This window comes from Phoca vitulina, unplaced genomic scaffold (genome assembly GCF_004348235.1).
Source record: "Phoca vitulina isolate PV1807 unplaced genomic scaffold, GSC_HSeal_1.0 scaffold73, whole genome shotgun sequence".
Lineage (NCBI taxonomy): Eukaryota > Metazoa > Chordata > Mammalia > Carnivora > Phocidae > Phoca > Phoca vitulina.
In genome coordinates, this window is record NW_022589776.1 from 3220535 (window position 1) to 3239262 (window position 18728).

At 46.1% G+C, this 18728-nt stretch overlaps 1 protein-coding gene across 2 annotated transcripts in view; it reads right to left on the bottom strand.

The window, feature by feature from the left end:
• TNR (tenascin R) overlaps window positions 1-18728 on the bottom strand; it is a 419528-nt gene that overhangs the window by 78206 nt on the left and 322594 nt on the right. For both annotated transcript variants that reach the window (XM_032393363.1, XM_032393362.1), the window contains exons 3-4: window positions 8603-9164; window positions 5542-6018 (exon numbers count right to left, since the gene is read on the bottom strand). In XM_032393363.1, coding sequence (XP_032249254.1) covers window positions 5542-6018; window positions 8603-9101 — 976 coding nt within the window. In that variant the 5' untranslated portion in view covers window positions 9102-9164. The remainder of the gene's footprint in view (window positions 1-5541; window positions 6019-8602; window positions 9165-18728) is intronic.

Below are 18728 nucleotides of genomic sequence, written 5' to 3' on the forward strand. Positions count from 1 at the left end.
GGAAGGAGTAGTTCCACCATGGAAACTGGCAAATGCTATAAAGTAAGGTTTTTAATTTTTTCCCTCAGAGAGCTAGTTGTTACATATTTAATAGCTCACCAGTGGCCAACATTTTTGGTAGTTAAATAAGCCTATGTCATCAGATTACCTTAGGAACCCATATTTGATTTGGCAAGTGGGAATAAAAGCTTATTCCTGGTTATTTTGCAAAATATGAGAAGCCAAAACAGTAAGTCCTGGATGCCATGGCCCAATGAAGATATTCAATAACCCTTTATTGTATTATTCTCCTCTTAAAAAGAGACTGTTTAGGTTTTGAAAGAAATGTAACTTGTGTTAGACTAGTTTTTATTAGCCTTGATCTTGGGGATGATGACAAAGAAGCATTCTTGAGGGCTTATTTTTCTCTCTTGTTCCACGTCTCAAATGTTACTCAAAGTATCACCTAAGAATAAGCCTCAGTGAAGTAGCCTTTCATGTATGGTTCCCTTAGGAAGTGAAGATTCACCAGGAGTGTGGGTATTAAATAATTGAAACTTTAGACCCATTGGGAGGCTAACTCCAGTGTGCTTGTCATTGCACCTGCCCAGAGATTAAATCAAAAATTGGGACAATATTGAAATAGTCATAACTAACTTATAAATTTACGTGTGGTGAAGATGTTAGTTTAAGAGTCATCACTGGCTTTGAATGTCTCCTCTGAATGTCCTCACTCTTTCACCTTCACAAGAGCATAGGACTGAGCCAGCTGCTGTTCACAGACTGTGTGAGTGGAGAGCGCCTGTCCTCTCTGTTCTGCTCACACTTGTGCCTTCAAATCCTCGGGAGAGTCAGAAATGACAAGCCCTCTAACTCAGACTCATGGGATGGAAATTAGGACCATATATTTGCAGTGCTGGGCATTCGCTTTGACTGCTTTTGCCCCAAACCATTCATTGTATAAAACAGTCTAGAAAGGAGAGCTTCCTGTGATTGGAGATGGCAAATGCTGACTGAAACAAACAAACAAAAATTAAACATTTATTTTTAAAAAAAATTTTAATTTATAAAACTAAATATATGTAAATGAGATTTAAATAATTAAACTTCAAACGATCATTTATAAGCATATATCATTTCTAATTCTGACATTATTAAAACTCTGAACTGCACTAAGATCTTTGGGATAGCCTGGCCCCTGGACCAAGGGAAGGTGAGTTTATATATAGAATCTGTCAGTACTTTGCATGATTCTATTGAGCATTTACTGTACACCAGGCACAATGCCAACCACTCTTATGTGGACTGTCTCGTTTTGTCCTCTCACCAATACTATGAGATAGGTATTATTATTACCCCTATTTTATAGATGAGGAAACTGGCTCCCATAGTCAGCAAACACAGAAGCAAGGATTTCAACCAGGCAGGATGGTTCTAGAGCCTCTAAGCCAGTAAACAATACCACTTTACATTTGCACAGCATTTCACAGTCTATAAAACATGTTCAGACACACCATCTAAATGAAATGTATAAAGTCCTTTAATGGCCGCCCTATGAGGTAGATTGGGGTAGATATAAATATCCCAACTTCACAAATGGAGAAACTGAAAGCCAGGTTAAGGGACTTGCTAAAAGTCAGGGAGTTGGATTAGAATTGGTTCTCAAACCCAAATCTTCTACACTTAGTGTTCTTTCCCCTACAATTTGTAGGACAGGTTATGAATTGTGCCCGATGCCTTTTTTCATTTATACACAGCCATCTAAAGTAAACTACAGTGAAGGAGAGTTCAGACCATTCTTTAAGATATGAATTCCAGACTGATGCTTATCCTAGAGGTAAGAAACTTATTTTAAAAAGGATTCTCTACTGCCTCCCTCTTGTGATTCAACCAAAATGATTCCAAGTTTCCTAAGTGGGTCTTCTCCTGTCATAGTCAAAGAAATGGCCATTCCAAATTTCAAGTCATCAACAACTCCTATGGCACTTGGGACAAGTCAGTGTATTTCTTTTTGGTTCCTTCTTCCAGAAAATAAAGCTAATAAAGATCCAAGCAGAGAACTTTGGGATTTTAAAGTAAGAAGGGAGTGTAGAAGGATTTTTTATCTTGACAGCTTAACTTGGCAAATTTTTTATCTTGAGACCTGAGCCTGGTGGTAAACACCGCCTTCACTTGTGATGATAAAGCAGCAATGGTGCTGTTTGTGGAGGGAGTACTCTTGGGGGCCATGGCTCAACGGAAGAAGCCACGACCACCGGCACTTGCCCTATAACAGCAGCTGTGTACATTGGATATCAGTAATTCTCATAAGATGAAATGATACTGAACTATTAAAAGACACTGTAGAAGAGCCATATGCCTTGATTCAATGAATTGAGGATGGAAGCAAAGTATTCATAGTCTTACTTTCTTTGGGGTTCCAACTTTGAACTTTGGGGAAGAGCAAGCAGTTAAAAAGGAATACAATGTGACTTGAAAGATTAAAGTTGCTTTATCTGCGAAGATTCCACGCTGTTTACTTTTTAGATCCTGCCTCAGTTGTGCACATATGTGCTGAGAGCAGTTGGAACCAGTTCCACAAAGTGTCTTGCTCCAAGGAGCGAGTAATTTCAGGTGCCAAAGGTTGGGCTGGCTGCAGTGCGGGCAGAGGCAGAGGCTGACGTTGATGGATCTCCACAGGTCTGACTGAAGTCCAGGGAACAGCAATCTGGATTGTTTCAAGTCCTGCTCTGGTGGTTCTTTAATCCTGCTGACTCATAGGGAGTTTTGGCCAGTTCAATGGACAGATCCTGTGCTAACCTCCCTCACTGGGGACAGATGTGGACAAATAGTTTAACGTGGCTCTCTCCTCCACCTCTAATGCCTTCAAAAAAAATCATTTGACAGGGCTCGGCTTTCCTATCAAAAGACTATTTCTTTGTGTATGTGGCTTTTACAATTTTTATTTTTCAATTCCGCTCTACTTAGCATCCCAGAGAGGATTAAAGAGTGCTAGAAGTTGGTAGGAGACCAAGGTTCTCATTCTTGCTCCGCCATTAATTAGCGGTCTGGCTCTGGAAAAATCTTTCTGTCTCTCTGGACTGCTGCTTTTTAAATTTGTAAAATGAGAAGCTCAGTGTAGCTTCTTTCTACGGCCTGTTTTGAGTGTTCATATTCATGACTTTTTCGTTCTATTATCTTTACATGGCCAGAGAACAGAGGCAGGAAGGTTGAGATTTTGTCCCGTGGCACACTATGAGCAAAGATCAAGGCTTGGAGTCAAATATAGTGGCCCTGTTGACGCTATTCGGTTGTATCCAAGCTCTGGTGGTCTAGGGGGCTCAGAATGAAGCCCGCACGATGGGCAGCTATATGCCGTGGCCTTGCCGAGGAGAAAAGAAGGACTCGTGCAGAGGTATATTTTGTGGTTCTCCATGATTTCACCTTCCTTATTCTTCTCTCTCCTGTCCTCACTCCTGCTGACGAGGGAAGCAGTGACGCCGTGGTGTGTGCATCTGGCCAGAAATGTCAAACAGTGGGTAAATAGTCCCCTCTCCCACAGCCTTCTCTCAAAGAGCAAGCAAAGTAGCACTTTAGATAATGACCTAGATACTTCTCTGGAAGAGACCTGTGGTGTTCGGTTTAAAAGGCAGGCATTGAGAGCAGCACCTCCTGCAATGAGTGGTGGCTCTGGGGTTGCTATAGAAACAGGTGGAGGTTATGCAACTGTCCTTCCTCACATGCTTCTGGAACCTGTAAAGTAATTCATCTGGGCCTCCTGAAGTCTTCTTCAAACAGCACAGAGGTAACGTGTTGGAGGTAACATGGGTTCACAGTTTGGACTCCACCCAGTTGTGGTTATGGCAGCAGCGGCTGAGTCTTGCCTGAGTGACCAGGTGGGTTTATCTCCAGTTCAGTCTGGATCCAGAATCAGATTAAGATTTTGTTTGCAAATGGACCCATTCTTGTAGAAAAGTAGGGTCAGGAATATGGCAGGAATATGGCAGGTTTGTATATACAAACAAAGGTCTCTATTCTATTAAGAAGCAGGTAGACTACAGAATAGCCATCCAGAACAATGGCTCAAGCTGACCCTTAGCATCCTCTGCCCCTCACGAAGCCTCGTCCTGTGCCTGGAACCCAGGGCCATGCCTCGACCTCCCCTTGCCGGCAACTCCCTTGTGACTTTGGATTCAAACAAGTCTTCATGTAGTGACGAGGCTTAACTTCTGCTTGAATTTTCCTTTGGAACAATTGGTATAACAACTATATGTGTTTTTAGAAAGACATTTCAGTTCAGTAAACAAAATTGGGATGCTAAATGGAATAACAATATGGAAAAAAATGAAGGAACGTGAAAAGATTTTTTTTTCCTAAGCAGTGTGTTACTGTTTTTTTTTTTTTTTTTTCATTATTGCCATTGATCTTTTAAAAGAATTTAAGTTGAAGTCACGGGTGCAGGGACCTTGTCGGACTGGTCTGCTTATCTAGGGGGGGATCGCTGGCAATGCTAAAGAACAGAAAGCTAATGAAGCTGACTTCCCAGGAGACAACCCATCAGAAGGTCTAAAGATATTTGATTGTTGTAGTTTTTTATTTTAAATCCTCCCAGTGGGCACTCTGAGCCCACTGTTACAGATTCAATCATAAACGGAAAGGATCAAGATCAATCACATAACCTGATACACAAACAAAACGTATCAGCAAGAGTCACTGCTTTAGTCAGAAAAAGATGAGCAATAACAGTGAAATGATGAAAATCATCTAATTTTAGGTAAAAAAAAAACTCTAGTGAGATATTAATATTTTCCACTCTGCTGGATTTAGATCTTCATTTCAGTATATCACCTTTGTATCAGTTTCCACAGCGTTAGACTACGTATGGGGTTGGTTCCAATTTGCTCAATGTCATCCGGAGCAAAATGAGTCACAGCCTTTTAATGTTCTGTACTAATTGTTAGAATGTGAGTTGCTGCTTGATGACTTTAGGACTTTATTACTGTTTGCATTTAATTCCTTGCCTATAAATGCTTTTTCTTTTCCATGTGGACACTAGATTGTTTCATCAATCAGTAAGCCCTTGCAATATGTAAGTTATGAAATAACCAGAGTGCCTAGCTAGTCTGTTTATCACAGACCAAGCACCTCTTGTGCAGTAGCATTGGAAAAGGTCATGTCCCTGGAGTATGGCAACAGGCAAGGGGGATACCAGGGGGCAGGTGGAGCTCTCAGAAGCCCCCTGAGCTAGAGAGTGGCCTTGCCTAAGGTAGTACCATGGCGTGACTCTCTGCTTTCCTCCACCGCAAGGACAGTGGAGTGCTGTCACTGTTAGTAGCACTGGCCCTGCTCAGTCTCAGGGGTAAGATCCAGCTTTCAGCCTAAATTTGACCTTTTATGGTGTCTGTCCTTTCCTCCTTAAGTCCGCCTCGTCAATTGTGACCGACTCAAGAAATCGGCTGTCTTGGAAAGCAAATGAGCACAACCCATTTGGGAATTCGTTTGCACGAAGTACACCTTCCCTCCCATCTCTTTTTCCACCTCTGGTTGGTTTGCCAAACACCCTACCCAGCCCCCCTTTCCTACCTGCCGAGCAGTCAGGGCCCTGGTAGCCGTCTTCACAGAAGCAGAGCCCCTCCTGGCAGTGTCCTCGCCCACTGCAGGCGTTCAGACACCGCCGCTGACTGCAGTCGTCCCCCACGTAGCCCTCCTGGCAGAAGCAGGTGCCATTGGTGCATCTCCCCTTCCCCGAACAGTCCCCGGGGCACCTCAGCTCGCTGCAGTCCTCGCCTGTGTAGGGCTCTTCACAGACACACTCTCCATCCACGCAGAGCCCCCGGGAGCTGCAGTCTGTCGGGCACCGGAGCTCGGAGCAGTCACCCCCGCTGTACTCGCTGTCACAGACGCACTGGCCATCCACACACACGCCCCGGCTGGAGCAGCCCAGCGGACAGTAGGGCTCCGAGCAGTTCTGGCCGAACCAGCCTTCATTGCAGATGCAGCCGCAGGACTGGAGGCTGAAGTTGCCGTGACCGCTGCAGTGAGGGATGTAGTCCAGTTGTCCTGGAACGGTCAAGGAGGAGGTCAAAGGGCAGCAGTGGCACCTCCTGTAAGTGGCACACGGGGAGGGGTGGACAGAGACCACTCCTCGCTCTCTGGTCAGATTTGTGTGGCTGACAGTCAAGCTCAACCTAGTTTGGTACATATCCAATTTTGTAACTATTTTCACCTAATCTGGGTTGCCTGTGTCTAGCACAGTGCTGGGGGCAAGGATGAATGAGATCTGGCCCCTTGTCCTCCAGGAGCTCACCTTCAGTGTGTCTTAGCTTGGGTTCCCTAGAAGTAGACCTTGGATGAGAACTCAGGTCAAGGGGACTTACTAGAAAGTGCTCCCAGGAGAAACTGGTCAGGGAGAGGGGGAGATTGGGGAGGGAGGAGCCCAAGCCAGGGTGCGTTAACAGGCGAGGTCCCAGGGAGGATAAACCAGGTTTAATCCTGCAGGATGCTCTGGCCACAGTGCAGGTCACACCTACCCATGGCTTAAGGGCAGTCCTGGGGTGGTATAAATGTTCCAGCTCTTCCCTTGTCTCCTCGGGCAGGCCAAGGAGGTTCCCTCAGCTCAAGGATAGTCCCTGACAAAGACACCCAGGAGCTGGCTGTGGGGACTGATGGAGACCCAAGGGGATGTAGACTGAGCGCTGAGTCTGCTATGCAGGGCAAGATCATATGTGCTACAGACCCATCCTGCTCCCTCTCCTTCCTGCCATCTAGCTAACTTGGCTCATTTATCATAACTCAGCACCAGGGTCACTTCTAAGGCTTCCCAGAACTTCAGCCTCATTTAGTTACTCTTTGCTATAACCTTTTTGGATTCTAGGCATACCTCTGTCCTAGCCCTTACCACACCTTAACTACAGGGGTTAATTTATCTGTCTAGCATGAGTCAAATACACTAATAAAGCAAACATGAGCCCAGTACCTGCTTGGCATCCTTCTCTGCACTTGGCTCTGAGGAGATGAAGTCAAGCAAGTTATATCCTTTTTTAATTCTGCCACTTTACCTGGCCCGGTGGTCTGAAAGGACACCAGGCTGACATTGCTTTAACATAGTTCTTGCTCATCGATTTTTCCATATCTGCCAGGGAGCCTGATGGGAGGCTGGGAGAAAGCCCACTCAGAAGCTACCTGGCTTCCTGGGCAGTGAAGAGTTCATGTGCACGGACACCAATAACATCCCTGTATTCCTCAGCTCTGCTGAAAAGGCAAACTGGCCTGAAAGTTCTCACTGAAGAATGGGAAGAACTAGAAGAATGGGAGACGGAACGACTGGGCTTTCTCTTCTTCACATTGTTTATTTATAGTTTTGGTTATGAGGATGAGAAAGAGGTGAGAAAACTTGTGAAACATTTCACCATGCAGAAACTGCCCCTAATTTTGGTGTGTCTCAGGATGAACATGTTTGATACCCCTCTGGACATGCAGGTCATCCATGCCCTGTTACATGTCATCCCTGCCACCTCCCGCCTCTGCCCTGTGAAAGCCTTGAGACACCAGACCCTACAGAGGTGAAAACTGGAACCCAAGGTAGTAAGACGAATCCCTTTTCTCATTAAAGAATGAATGGCATGGGTCTAAGGTATCTTCTGGGTGAGAGGACTGAGCACAAAAGGGGACTAACACAATTTCTATTTATTAAGGGTCAGCTGATAGCTGTTGAATACATGGTGCTTACCAGAAGTCAACCTTTCATCTGAATAGCCCAAATTTTATATGTAATAATCCCTACCATTGTAGTCTATCAGCACCTTTAGGAGGGAAGGAAGGCATGGGTTATGTAGCTTGCTTAAGTACCAGCTAGTAAGTAGCACAGCCAGGATTTGAACTCAGGGAGTCTGGCTCTGAAGATGTAATGACTTCTCCCAGAGAGGTCAAAATAGTAATCCCTAAGAGTTTCTAGTCAGGGGGTGGGTGAGGCGAGAGGTAAATCTCCTGGACCCTCAGCCTTTGGGGGCATGGAATCAGTTCTGCAAGTGTGTGTGAGTACAGGCGAGCGTGCGTGTGAGCAGGTGCGTGTGCGTGCATGCGCACCCACGCGTGTGTCTGTGGAGGGAGCTGAAACCTCCATCTTGCGGGAGAAGATGGGGACAGGTCCTCTGAGACCTTAATGACTATCATTTACTCAGATGGGAGAGAGGCTGTGGCTGAGCGAACAGAGCGCCTGCGTTCTCTAGTCCCTGAGGTTAACATGGAGAGGTATCAATTCAACAGCCTGTGAAAACCAAAGATGAATGAAGACAGACACCAAATTCCCTGCTCGCCACAGAAGTTGCTGCGCTGAACCGATGTACCATTACCTGACTGATGCCCCCCAAATCAGGTTAATGTATTTCAAACTGGCTGAGCAGTGTAGAGAATCCCTGCCCCTATTCCCCCGGGAAGGACCGCATTTAGATCTGAGATGTAGTAGCGGAGAGGAGAGCTGCAGACGAGCAGACGAGCGACGAGCGCTCAGAGGAGCGCACTTTTCCCTCCATGCGAGGAGGAGGTGCAGGATTTCGCGGGAGGGGCTGCCCCCCAGCGCAGTGTCCCCCCGCCTTCCCCCGCGCCTCGGCTGCCCCTGCGGGGACCGAGAGCTCCCAGCCCCTACCTGTGGCTGCACTTTCTGGGCAGCAGTTGCTGGTGCACTGGTCCCGGAGCAGCGATACCTCCCTCTCCAGCATCTCGATCCGGCTCAGCAGCTCCTGCAGCACCCGGGCCGAGCCGGCACACGGGCAGGCCTTTTTGGGGAGGTTGATCCTGTGCGTGAAGGTGACCTGGCTCTCGTGGTCTGCGGTCTGGCCCGTGTACTCTGCCAGCGCCTCGTCTTCGGCACTCACCTCCTGCTCGGCAGAAGCCTCCAGCCCCGAGGAGCAGAGGCTATCCAGGGGCACGTTAATGTTGTACACGTGGTTGAAGACCATCGGCTGCTCTTTGCCAGATGCGTTGTATTTGGCCACCCCTCCTTGCTCCTCCACCGCCTGTCTCTGGACTCTTTCTGTGGTGACCTCCAGCTGACACTCAGAGGGCTTGAGCAGGGAGACCAGAAGGATCAGGTTGACACCAATGAGCATGTTCTTCAGGACCACCGTTTCCCCGTCCACCCCCATCCTCTCAGCCAGAGCTCTGGGGTCAAGACCAGCCTGCAGCGCACAGTGTAGAGTTGTGGGAATCTGCAAGAGAAACCGAGGAACCAGATGACCCCTGAGAGCTGTGCGGAGCACCACGGCTGGGCACAATCCTACAAAGCTAAAGGATAGGCAGTTAAGATTTTCCACAGGGAGGTTGGGAAGAGACAGTAGCTACCAGGGTCACAGAAGCCCAGAGCTTTGCCCCCAAGAGGGATGGATTCCTGAAAATGGACACTGCTTCTGCAGAAGGACATTTTGATTTCCCAAAGGGCTTACCTAGAATGCACGTTTCCAAGCCCCATGGTGGGCAATTAGCCCCAACACAGAGGACCTGTGAGGACTGACGACTGGGGCTTGGTGGATAGGCTATTCCTCCAAGGAGAGCTCAGAGCTTCCTTTCATGTCTGGGTGAGAAGGGTACGAAGGAGCCTCAGGCTTATCCTCATATTTTTCCACATATTTATTAGCAAGGGGCCCTACCAGCCACTTCAAAATAACTTATTAACTCCTCTAAGCTCATGTATTCAATACGAGTTGACTTTAGAATAACCAACCAGGAAGATAATATAGTTCCAGGTAATTGTGGTTGTTAATAATCCTTGGGTACATTTGTGATTATCGGGCACTGTGTGAGTCGAACTTTCTTTTAATCTTCTCATTAGTTTAGTCCCGGTGGTTTGTGACCACAGGGTGCCTTTCTTCTGAGGTCCTGTTTAAATTGCTAAAATAATGAATTAGCTCCTCTGCTGATTACCTAGTCACCAAAACCCACCGAGGATGATAAATTTACTGTAATGCAAATCAGTTTTACAGAAATTATATTTCTTTTTTTATCCCCTGTGTAAAAGAGGAAAGAGACATACAAACTTTGGTTTTAAGGGTAGTGTTAGAGCTTCCAAGAAGATTAAGGACGGAGGGATGGAGTAAGGCTAGTTCTGACTCAGAGAAGACATGAATGATGGCTAATGCCTACTGACGGTGCTCGGTGTCCAGACAGCGCTGTGTACCCTGCACATGATATTCCTGGCCCTTGGGACAGCCCTAGGAGGGGGCCTGGTGATTATCCCCATCTCATGATGGAGGCAATTCTTCCTGGAGAGGTTAAGATTTGAATGCAGGCTTGACGGACTTTTGCAGCCTGACATCCTGTGTTCCTAACCGCTGTGCTGTAGTCCTTTTCTTGACAAGCATGTTCAATTTTCTGTTGTCTCTGATAGCAGTTGTATTAATTCTAGGACCTACCTGGGAATATTGAGATTAGAAAGTTTTGCTAGGGTCAGATCCAATGTTCTTTCCTCCATGAAGCCTTCTCCTCTCACCTTTTCCTTCCTGTCCTTTCATCTGCTCTCCCCAGTGAGGCGAAGTTAAGCCCCTCTGACAGCATTTCTCATGCTAGACCTGTGTCTCCTTTGCCTGGTTCTCCCCACCTGGACTGCTAAATCGATTCTGGTCAGACCATGTCTTATCTGCAGCATTTGACATGTGCCTAGGGCAGCAGAAGTGCTCAGTACGTGGCTGTTGGATGAATGAGTGGACGTTTGGAAGGATGAATAAACAGATGAATTAATGAGTAATTGCCCAGTGAGCAAAGGGCTGAATCATTCTCCAAATTATTTGATCTCCTTCCATTATCCTCAGGTTATTCACTATTCTTGTCCCTTTCAGTTCAACTGGACAATGTCTGAGGGTCGATTTTGGTAGGAGTAATCTGTATTACTAGTATAAAATCCATGTCTCATTACTCAGCCTTTATGTTATATATTGGACCATAACTGGGTATGGTCCCTGTTTCCAATATGAAGAGGAAACAGAGCAGAGCTGTTAAGATCATGGACACTGGAGCCAGACTGTCTGGGTTCAGACCCAGCTCCTTCACTTTCTAGCTGTAGGTAGATCATTTAACCCATTTCTCTATCTACACAATGGGGATTATAACAGTATGTGCCTGTAGTAGTGATTTTTGATGTAGTGAATTGTACTGATGATTGAGTTATTAATACCTACCTAGTACCTGGCATTAATTAAAATAAATACATATGGTTTGCAGACAAGTAGAATAATTGTTCTGATTCTTCCCCTATCCAAGGACTGCCCTGAAATCACTGAAGCATGCGAGAAGTCTCATCCATTAGTGGACAGCGGGAAAGCCCAAATTTAGCATACCTTTGTTCGAACAAGGGTAGGTTCTTGGAGTAATGTGGGAGGTGGCAATCCACTGACCACATCCAGATGAGGTAAATCAACCTCGGGGATAGATGGAGTGACGTGCCTGAACCAAATTGCCTTCATGGCTGTCAACTCTTTCCAAGGCCCTCAATCTAAGGTGCTACTGATTCTCCATTTCCAGGTACCCAACCATTGCCTTCTTGGAGGGTCACTTCTGCCCCTTCTATCACTGAAAGCTCCCCAGGAACGGCTCTGCTATCAGTCACTGACACTTACTCTCACACTGAAGGCTGAGGAGACTTAGCTATCTCTTTTACTCAACTAACGTTGGTTTGTCTGATCCATGTTGCTATTGTCAAATAGCTTTTTTTTTTTTTAAACCCAGGAACTGTAAAATTATCATGCAAAACCCATAGCATGTAATGTAGATTTTTTTTGCACATAGTTGACAATAAATAAGTGAAAGAATAAATTATGTTAAAACTGGAAAGGAAGACAAGTGATAGGAAAATTAAGAATGTGTCCTAAAAATGTCAGGTCCTACACTTAGATCCAAAGCAACAACTACAAAAGTATCTATGGAGAGAAAGGTTTAGCTTTCTCTGAACAACACTTAAGATCCTAGTCAATAACCAAACTTACTATGAGTCAGTCGACAGCGTGATATTTGTAACCTCCAAAATCTTATTTAAATTTAGGTTTTATGAATTAAAATACAGAATAAAGGAGAAGCAAGGGGCTGTTTCACTCTGTACTGCACTGATCATTGATCACTTCTGGGTGGCCAGGATGTTGAAGGGACTCAGTCTTGTCATATGAGAGGGAGGAATTTGGCATTGAACCCAGAGAAGCGAAGACTCAGGAGGTACACTGGTTCCTTTTTCATTCATTTGACAGATATTTATTGAGTACCTACCATATGCTGGTTCCTTCATTCACAGAAGTTGCATTCAAGTGTGTTTGCACGTGTGCGTGTATGTGTGTGTCAGGGGGAGGACAAACAATAAGTTGTAAAAATAATCGTGTGCAGGTATCTCTTGCTTTTTGAGAGTTTGCATTATGCCACCTTGCACTTAGGAGAGACCTATATTAGTTCTGCAAAGGGTTTTCGCATTTAGGAAATTGGGCAAAAAGCAAAAATAGTGTTCAGCATTGATTCTGCAGTGCACCATGATAGAGGCAGTGCATACCCCAAGCAGCGAGAGGGGTGCTGCCCTGCTCCTTCCTGGGGACAACACTCAGCATCTCATCATCGAGTCGTGAGAGCTTTGAACTGTGTCTGTGAGCATCTGTGCTTTATCTCATTTTATTTTGGGCATCCATTAGCAAAATGTGTCCTAAGGTATTAGAAAAGCCCAACAGAGGTTATTTTTTGGGTCTTGGAAGGCTCAAAAACTTTTCCACATAAATTAATAGTACGTGCTTCTTCTCTTTATGCCATTTCAACTTATGAAAGCTTTCATAGGGACACTCTACTTCAGATAGCAGGGAAACCTGTATATCATATATAATGTATCGTATAAGGCATAGTATATGGTATTTAATGTATGATGATGTAACACTCATTTGTGTGTGTTTGTATCAGCAAGTGGCAAATGGAGGAGAATAAAAGATGAGGGGCCAGGGCGCTAACAGGGCAGGAGGAGTAGGGCATGGTCAGGGAAGGATTCTTTGAGAAAGTGACAGCTGAGCAGAGACCTCAAAGAAGTGGAGTGGTGAGCCAAGCAGATGGCGGAGGAACAGCATTTCAGAGATAGGGAACAGCAAGTGTGAGGGCTCTGAGGCAGGAGCTGGACTTTGAGGAACAGTTTGAGGAACAGTGAGACTATGGCCAAGCAAATGAAGGAGCAGATGTGGGGAGATGTCAGAGAGATAGTGGGGCCAGGTCAGATACGGTCTTGTAAACCACTATAAGGACTCTGTCTTTTATTGTAGCTATATGGTCACTCTTCTAAATGCATCCCCAACCAAACACTTCTTACGACCCAGTCCCTATTCTTTTTTTTTTTTTAAGATTTTATTTATTTATTTGAGAGAGATAGAGAGAAAGATAGAGCATGAGCAGGGAGAGGGGCAGAGAGAGGGAGAGGGAGAAGCAGCTCTCCACTGAGCAGGGGGCCTGATGCGGAGCTGGATCCCAGGACTCTGGGATCATGACCTGAGCCCAACGCTGACGCTTAACCAACTGAGCCACCCAGGCGCCCCCCTAGTCCGTATTCTTGAGAAACTCTCAGTTTTGTGGAGAAGATGAAAACACAATAAATAGAATAACAGTGCTATGTGATAATTATGATGACCAACACATACACAGAATGCCCAGAGAGGGCTGCAGGTAGTATGACTCAGTCAGGGGGAGCAGGGACAGCTACAGACGGGGTAGCATAATTGTCAGTGCCCTTTGCCAAGTACTTCCGGCCTGGCTTTCTAGACACATGGTAGGACTACATTTTCTGGCCTCCTTTTGGTTCGGTGCGGCCATGCCACGAGGACTGGCCAGTCAGTTCTGAAGAAGTGATGTGCGTCACTTCCGGGTTGGTGCCTTCATTGCTGATGAGAAACACTCCAGAGCTCTCTCCCTCCTGTAGCGGCTAGCAGGGTTCAAGACGGTGGCTACTTTCTCAGTCTGGGTCCCCGAGTGACGACAACAAACACAGTGCCCGTGCTGACCCACAACGAATGGGCAGTATGTGTGGGGGAAATAATCTTTTGGTTTTTGAAGCACAGATTTTGGTATTGTTTTTTCCCACAGCATAACCTAGCCTATCAGGAGAGAGTACTAAACTGGATTACTCTTTAGGTAGAGAAAGCAGAAGTGCGTCATACACAAAAGACATCGCATTTGCTAAAACTCCGACGTGTGTTTTAGTAAACAAACATTTAGCAAACAAACATCGTGCAAGCACTTGCTCAATCAATGTAAGTATTTGAAAGACTGTGGAAGGCTGAAGGATTGGACTTTTATTTGGCAAAAGGTCCAAGGGAAGTAGTTTCCCCCAAGTGGGATAATCTGCAAGGAAACCAATTTTGGCTCCATATAAAGAATAGCTTTTCTAACAGTCAGAACTACTGTGTTGTCGTGGTGGGTAGTGAGTTCCCTGTCACCGGAGGTATTTAGGCACAAGTGGAAAGAATACTTAATGAGAATGCTGAAGATGGGCTTTCAAGCATTACGTGAGAGGATGAAGTAGAATGGACATTACAATCTCCTTTTTCCTGACACTTTATGAATTCATGGTCTCATGTGGCTCTGAGAAGTCTACTCATTATAAAACTGTATTAGTGTCCTAGGCCTGCTGTCACAAATCACCACAAGTGAGTAACTTAAAACTATAGAACTTTATTGTCTCACAGTTCTGGAGACCAGAAGTCCAAAATCAAGGTGTCATCATGGCGGGTGTCTTCTGAGTGCTCTGAGGGAAAATCTATACTCCTCTCCTAGCTGGCAGTCCCTGGCTTATAGATGGGCCACTCCAATCCCCGCCTCCGTTGTCATACTGTCTTCTCTGTGTCTCTGTGTCTTCACATGGTCATCATCAGTCACATTGGATTGGGGGCCCATCACTTCAGCATGACCTCATCTTAACTACGTCTGCAATGACCCTCTTTCCAAATAATGTCACATTTTGAGGTACTGGGGGTGAGAACTTCACCATATATTCTTTGTAGGACATGATTCAACCCATAACAAAACCAACAGCGAATTGGGCATTTACCAGGCACCAAGCTAAACATTTTTCTTATATTATTGTATTCATTCCTGACAATAATCCTATAAACTAGGGAGGAGTGATATTTAGGAGTCAAGATATTTAGCAACTGGCTTGGCTCGGGCCACAGCCAATCAGAAGAAAGCATCAATCAGTCAGACCCTCTGTAAACAACCAGTAGGGAGGGCTCTGCGGTGATTTTGCTAACATGCTAGGTCCTCTTTTTTTCCATTATTCGAGAGGAGGAAAATGAGCTTTAGGAAAGGCTAAGGAATTTGACCAAGATTGCACAGCTAATGAACAGAGGAGCCAAGACTGAACCCAGATCTTGCTGACCATAGTCTATATTCCTAACTACTGTTTTCAGCCAGTTTTAATTAGTGGCCACACACCATTCTCATGAAAAGACTCAGAGCTCTTAAAAATCAACACTCTCCTCTCCCGGGATCAGATTTAGGACATCTTGACAGCGATGACTTTTAGCTTAATGTTTTCCCCACCAATGCAGGCAGCTACCCTAGAAACCGCGTTAGTCTCTCCAGCTGGAGGGAAGGCTTGTCTGATGGGCTCTTTATTTAAAAGTGCCCAGCCTCCACCATGTCCCAAAGAGTCAAGAACAATTCTAAACCAGTAAACCTTGATCTTAGAGGAGTTGGGGGACACCTTAAAAACTTGTCCTTTCCAAGGAGTTATGGAGACCAGGACCCACCCAGCTCAGCCACAAGCACACCCCAGAACACACTGCAGGCCCTTCTGTTTCTCTCTTGTGCCTACACTTCCATGCGGCTTAGGTGGCTGCTCTGGGGGCAGGCAGAGACAGAGGGTGGAATGAATGGCTTGCAGGGCTCCATTTTTCTCACTTCATCTGATGTTGCTGAAGGGGAAGCAGAATGAAACGGACGTTTATTTAACGCTGACTGACTAAATATGCCCTTAGTTGTGCTAAGCTCATGTCACTTCATTATTTCCAAGTGGCTTTTTCTTTCTCACATCCCTGAAACCTTCATTCTCTACCTCCACCTCCTATTCCAACAGAGAATGTTGACCGTTCTGCACGTGGTCTCCCTCCGTGGTGCTTTTCAGGGAAGCTGGCGGACAGGACTTTACAGCTTCCTCTGAGGAAGGCCTGGCCTCATCCCGTGGCATATCCATGAGGGCTGCATTCAATAAGCTTGTCTCCTGTAGAGGGGTCCCACCTGCTCTCAGACCCATGACCTGGCTTTGGTGCGAGGTGGTGGCATCATCTGTAAGCTAGATGCAAAATCTGTTATCAGAGGTGACCTAGGCTCGAGGGGACCAGCAGAGCCTCCTCATCTCCTCATCCCCTCCTCATCACCTCTCAGACCCTGAGAGGTCTCCCTACCAGATGGCTCATCCAACTACAACTAATAAGACTCCAACACTAGGGCCACAATGGGCCGGTCAGAGCGGTGATGCGTGTGTCAGTGGGGACAGGAGGGGAAAGCAGGGGAGGTGGAGGAGGAAACACGGGAAGGGCGCCAAGCTGGCGAGAAGCTCAGACAAGACTTCTAGAGGCAGAGAGAGCAAATGTAGACCTGAGGGACAGATAATACTCCCGGGCCTCAGTGATACACTAGCATTTGTGAGCAAGACAGATAGCTAATGACCCTCCAAACGAGAGTGCAATAGAGTTGCAGTAATTCGATAGATTGATACTCAGGAAATCCGTGCGGGGCCATTGATTCATTTCCTCCACCCCGCTTCCTTATCAGTGCAATTATCGGGGCCGGCACCAGAGGTGTCTCCAGGTAATTTGTACGAGGCGGAGAGCAGGCTGGTCCTCCAGGCGAGCTGGTGCCCTGTGGCTGAAGTGCTCGCTCCTCTCCCGAGACCTGCGGGCAGAGCCTGGCTCACCCAGCTCGCCTGGAGCGCCTGCCCCAGCTGAAGCTGGTCTTCAGGGGCTCTTCCTTCCCTTGGCCTCCTCCACAGGCCCCTCCCCTGGATTCTTTCTTCACCTTGAGATGCTTTATGGTGGTTATGGAAAAACATGCACAGAGAAGGGAGAGGAGAGCTGGTCTCCAGAAGGTGGGGTGTGGGGCAGGAAAGGACGGGGAGGAGACCAAGAGGAAAAGCCACTAGTCACTCACACTGAAGCTATGCTTTTGGGGTTTTTCTTTTTCCTTTTCTTCCCCTCCCCCCAACCCCGAGACTCTCCTCAGAGAGGAGATTCGAGAGATGAAGATGGGCGGAAATACCTCAGGAAAAAAACGCCAGGAGAGAAAAAATGAGTGTGTGGGTTGTTGGGCTGGTGAGCAGAGGTGATCTCCAGGGGTGGGTGGCCAGAGCTCTGTTTGGATTTTCTAGCTTCTGCCAAACTTCGTCTCCATTCTGTCCCTGGGGGGGATTTATAAACCAGAACTGTATCTGTGGAAAAATGACACTCTTTTTTGTGCCTTTTTTTTTTTTTTTTAGTAAGAATTAGTTTAAAAATAGTTCCCTCCCTGCCGTTGGGATGCTCTGTCACTCGGAGAAAGAGGGTAATTATGAAAGACGAGGGTGTAATGTGATTACAGGTGGCCCCATTGTGTCCGTGGAGGCACAGCCGGGGCTAAGGGAGGGCTCCGAGCCCGCAGTCTCCCTCAGCACTGCGCCCTTATTGGGCCTGTCAGATTTCTGAAAAGAACCCGAGGGCAGAAAACTCCCCGCAGACAGAGCCCGTGGCTGGCCCCAGCTGTCAGCAAAGACACGGAGTGGTGTGGGGTGTTGGGGGAGGAGACGCCGGGCCAGGCCGGGTGTCACCTGCCACCAGGCCTGGCCGGCGCCCATTCCTGAGGGGTGAATGGTCGCCTTGCCGTGCCCCCTGCCTGAGCATCAGCAGGGAGGGTCTGCTGTCCCGAATCCCACGGAGCCACATTCGCTTTTCGGCACAAATGGTCAGCCCAGGACGTGGGTGGCTTTGTGTCAGTGCAAATTAGAGAAACCGCAGTGGCTGGGACGGGCAGTCTGGCTTCTGGCCCCCCTCCTGGCTCGGTCTGGCGCTTCCTCCGAGCACTCTACCTGGCCTGACTGCCCAGAGCTACCCCTTCTTCACCTGAAGTATGGGGTCTTGAGTATCAGTCATGGGAATGTTACCAAATGAGTAATAAAATCTCAGGATCAGAAGGGAGTGTGAGGTCATCCCAGGTTGAATTCCCACTTTACAATACAGCTGGCTGGGCGAGTCTTACCCCCCCCCCCACCCGCCCCCTCCCCCACAGAGAGCACTGATTTCCTTCCATGCTTGCCCATGATTTTTGATAAAGGGAGATTCCATTTAGTTGAGAATGTATCCAATTTTTATAGATCCTCAGTAATTCTGTATTTGAACATATATAAAAAATATATTAATAATGTATGTAATATGTTAATAGATTTTAATATAGTAATATATTATGTTGATTAACACATTAATAATACATTATAACAGCTGTAGGATATTTGAAAATATATAATATAAAATATTAATAATGACCTAATATATTACATGTTAATATACACTATGATTACCATATACTAATTATTATATTGTGATATATTAACAATATTAATATAATGCAATAATATATAATACTATAATATAATATAATAAAATATATATTTATTTTTGAATATAATCCTATTTAATTCTCGTAACAGTCCAGGGGATTATTCCCATTTTATAGATGAAGCTTAAAGTGTGGAAATGATTTGCCCAATTCACATAGTAAGTTAGAACCGAGCTAAATCCCGAGTC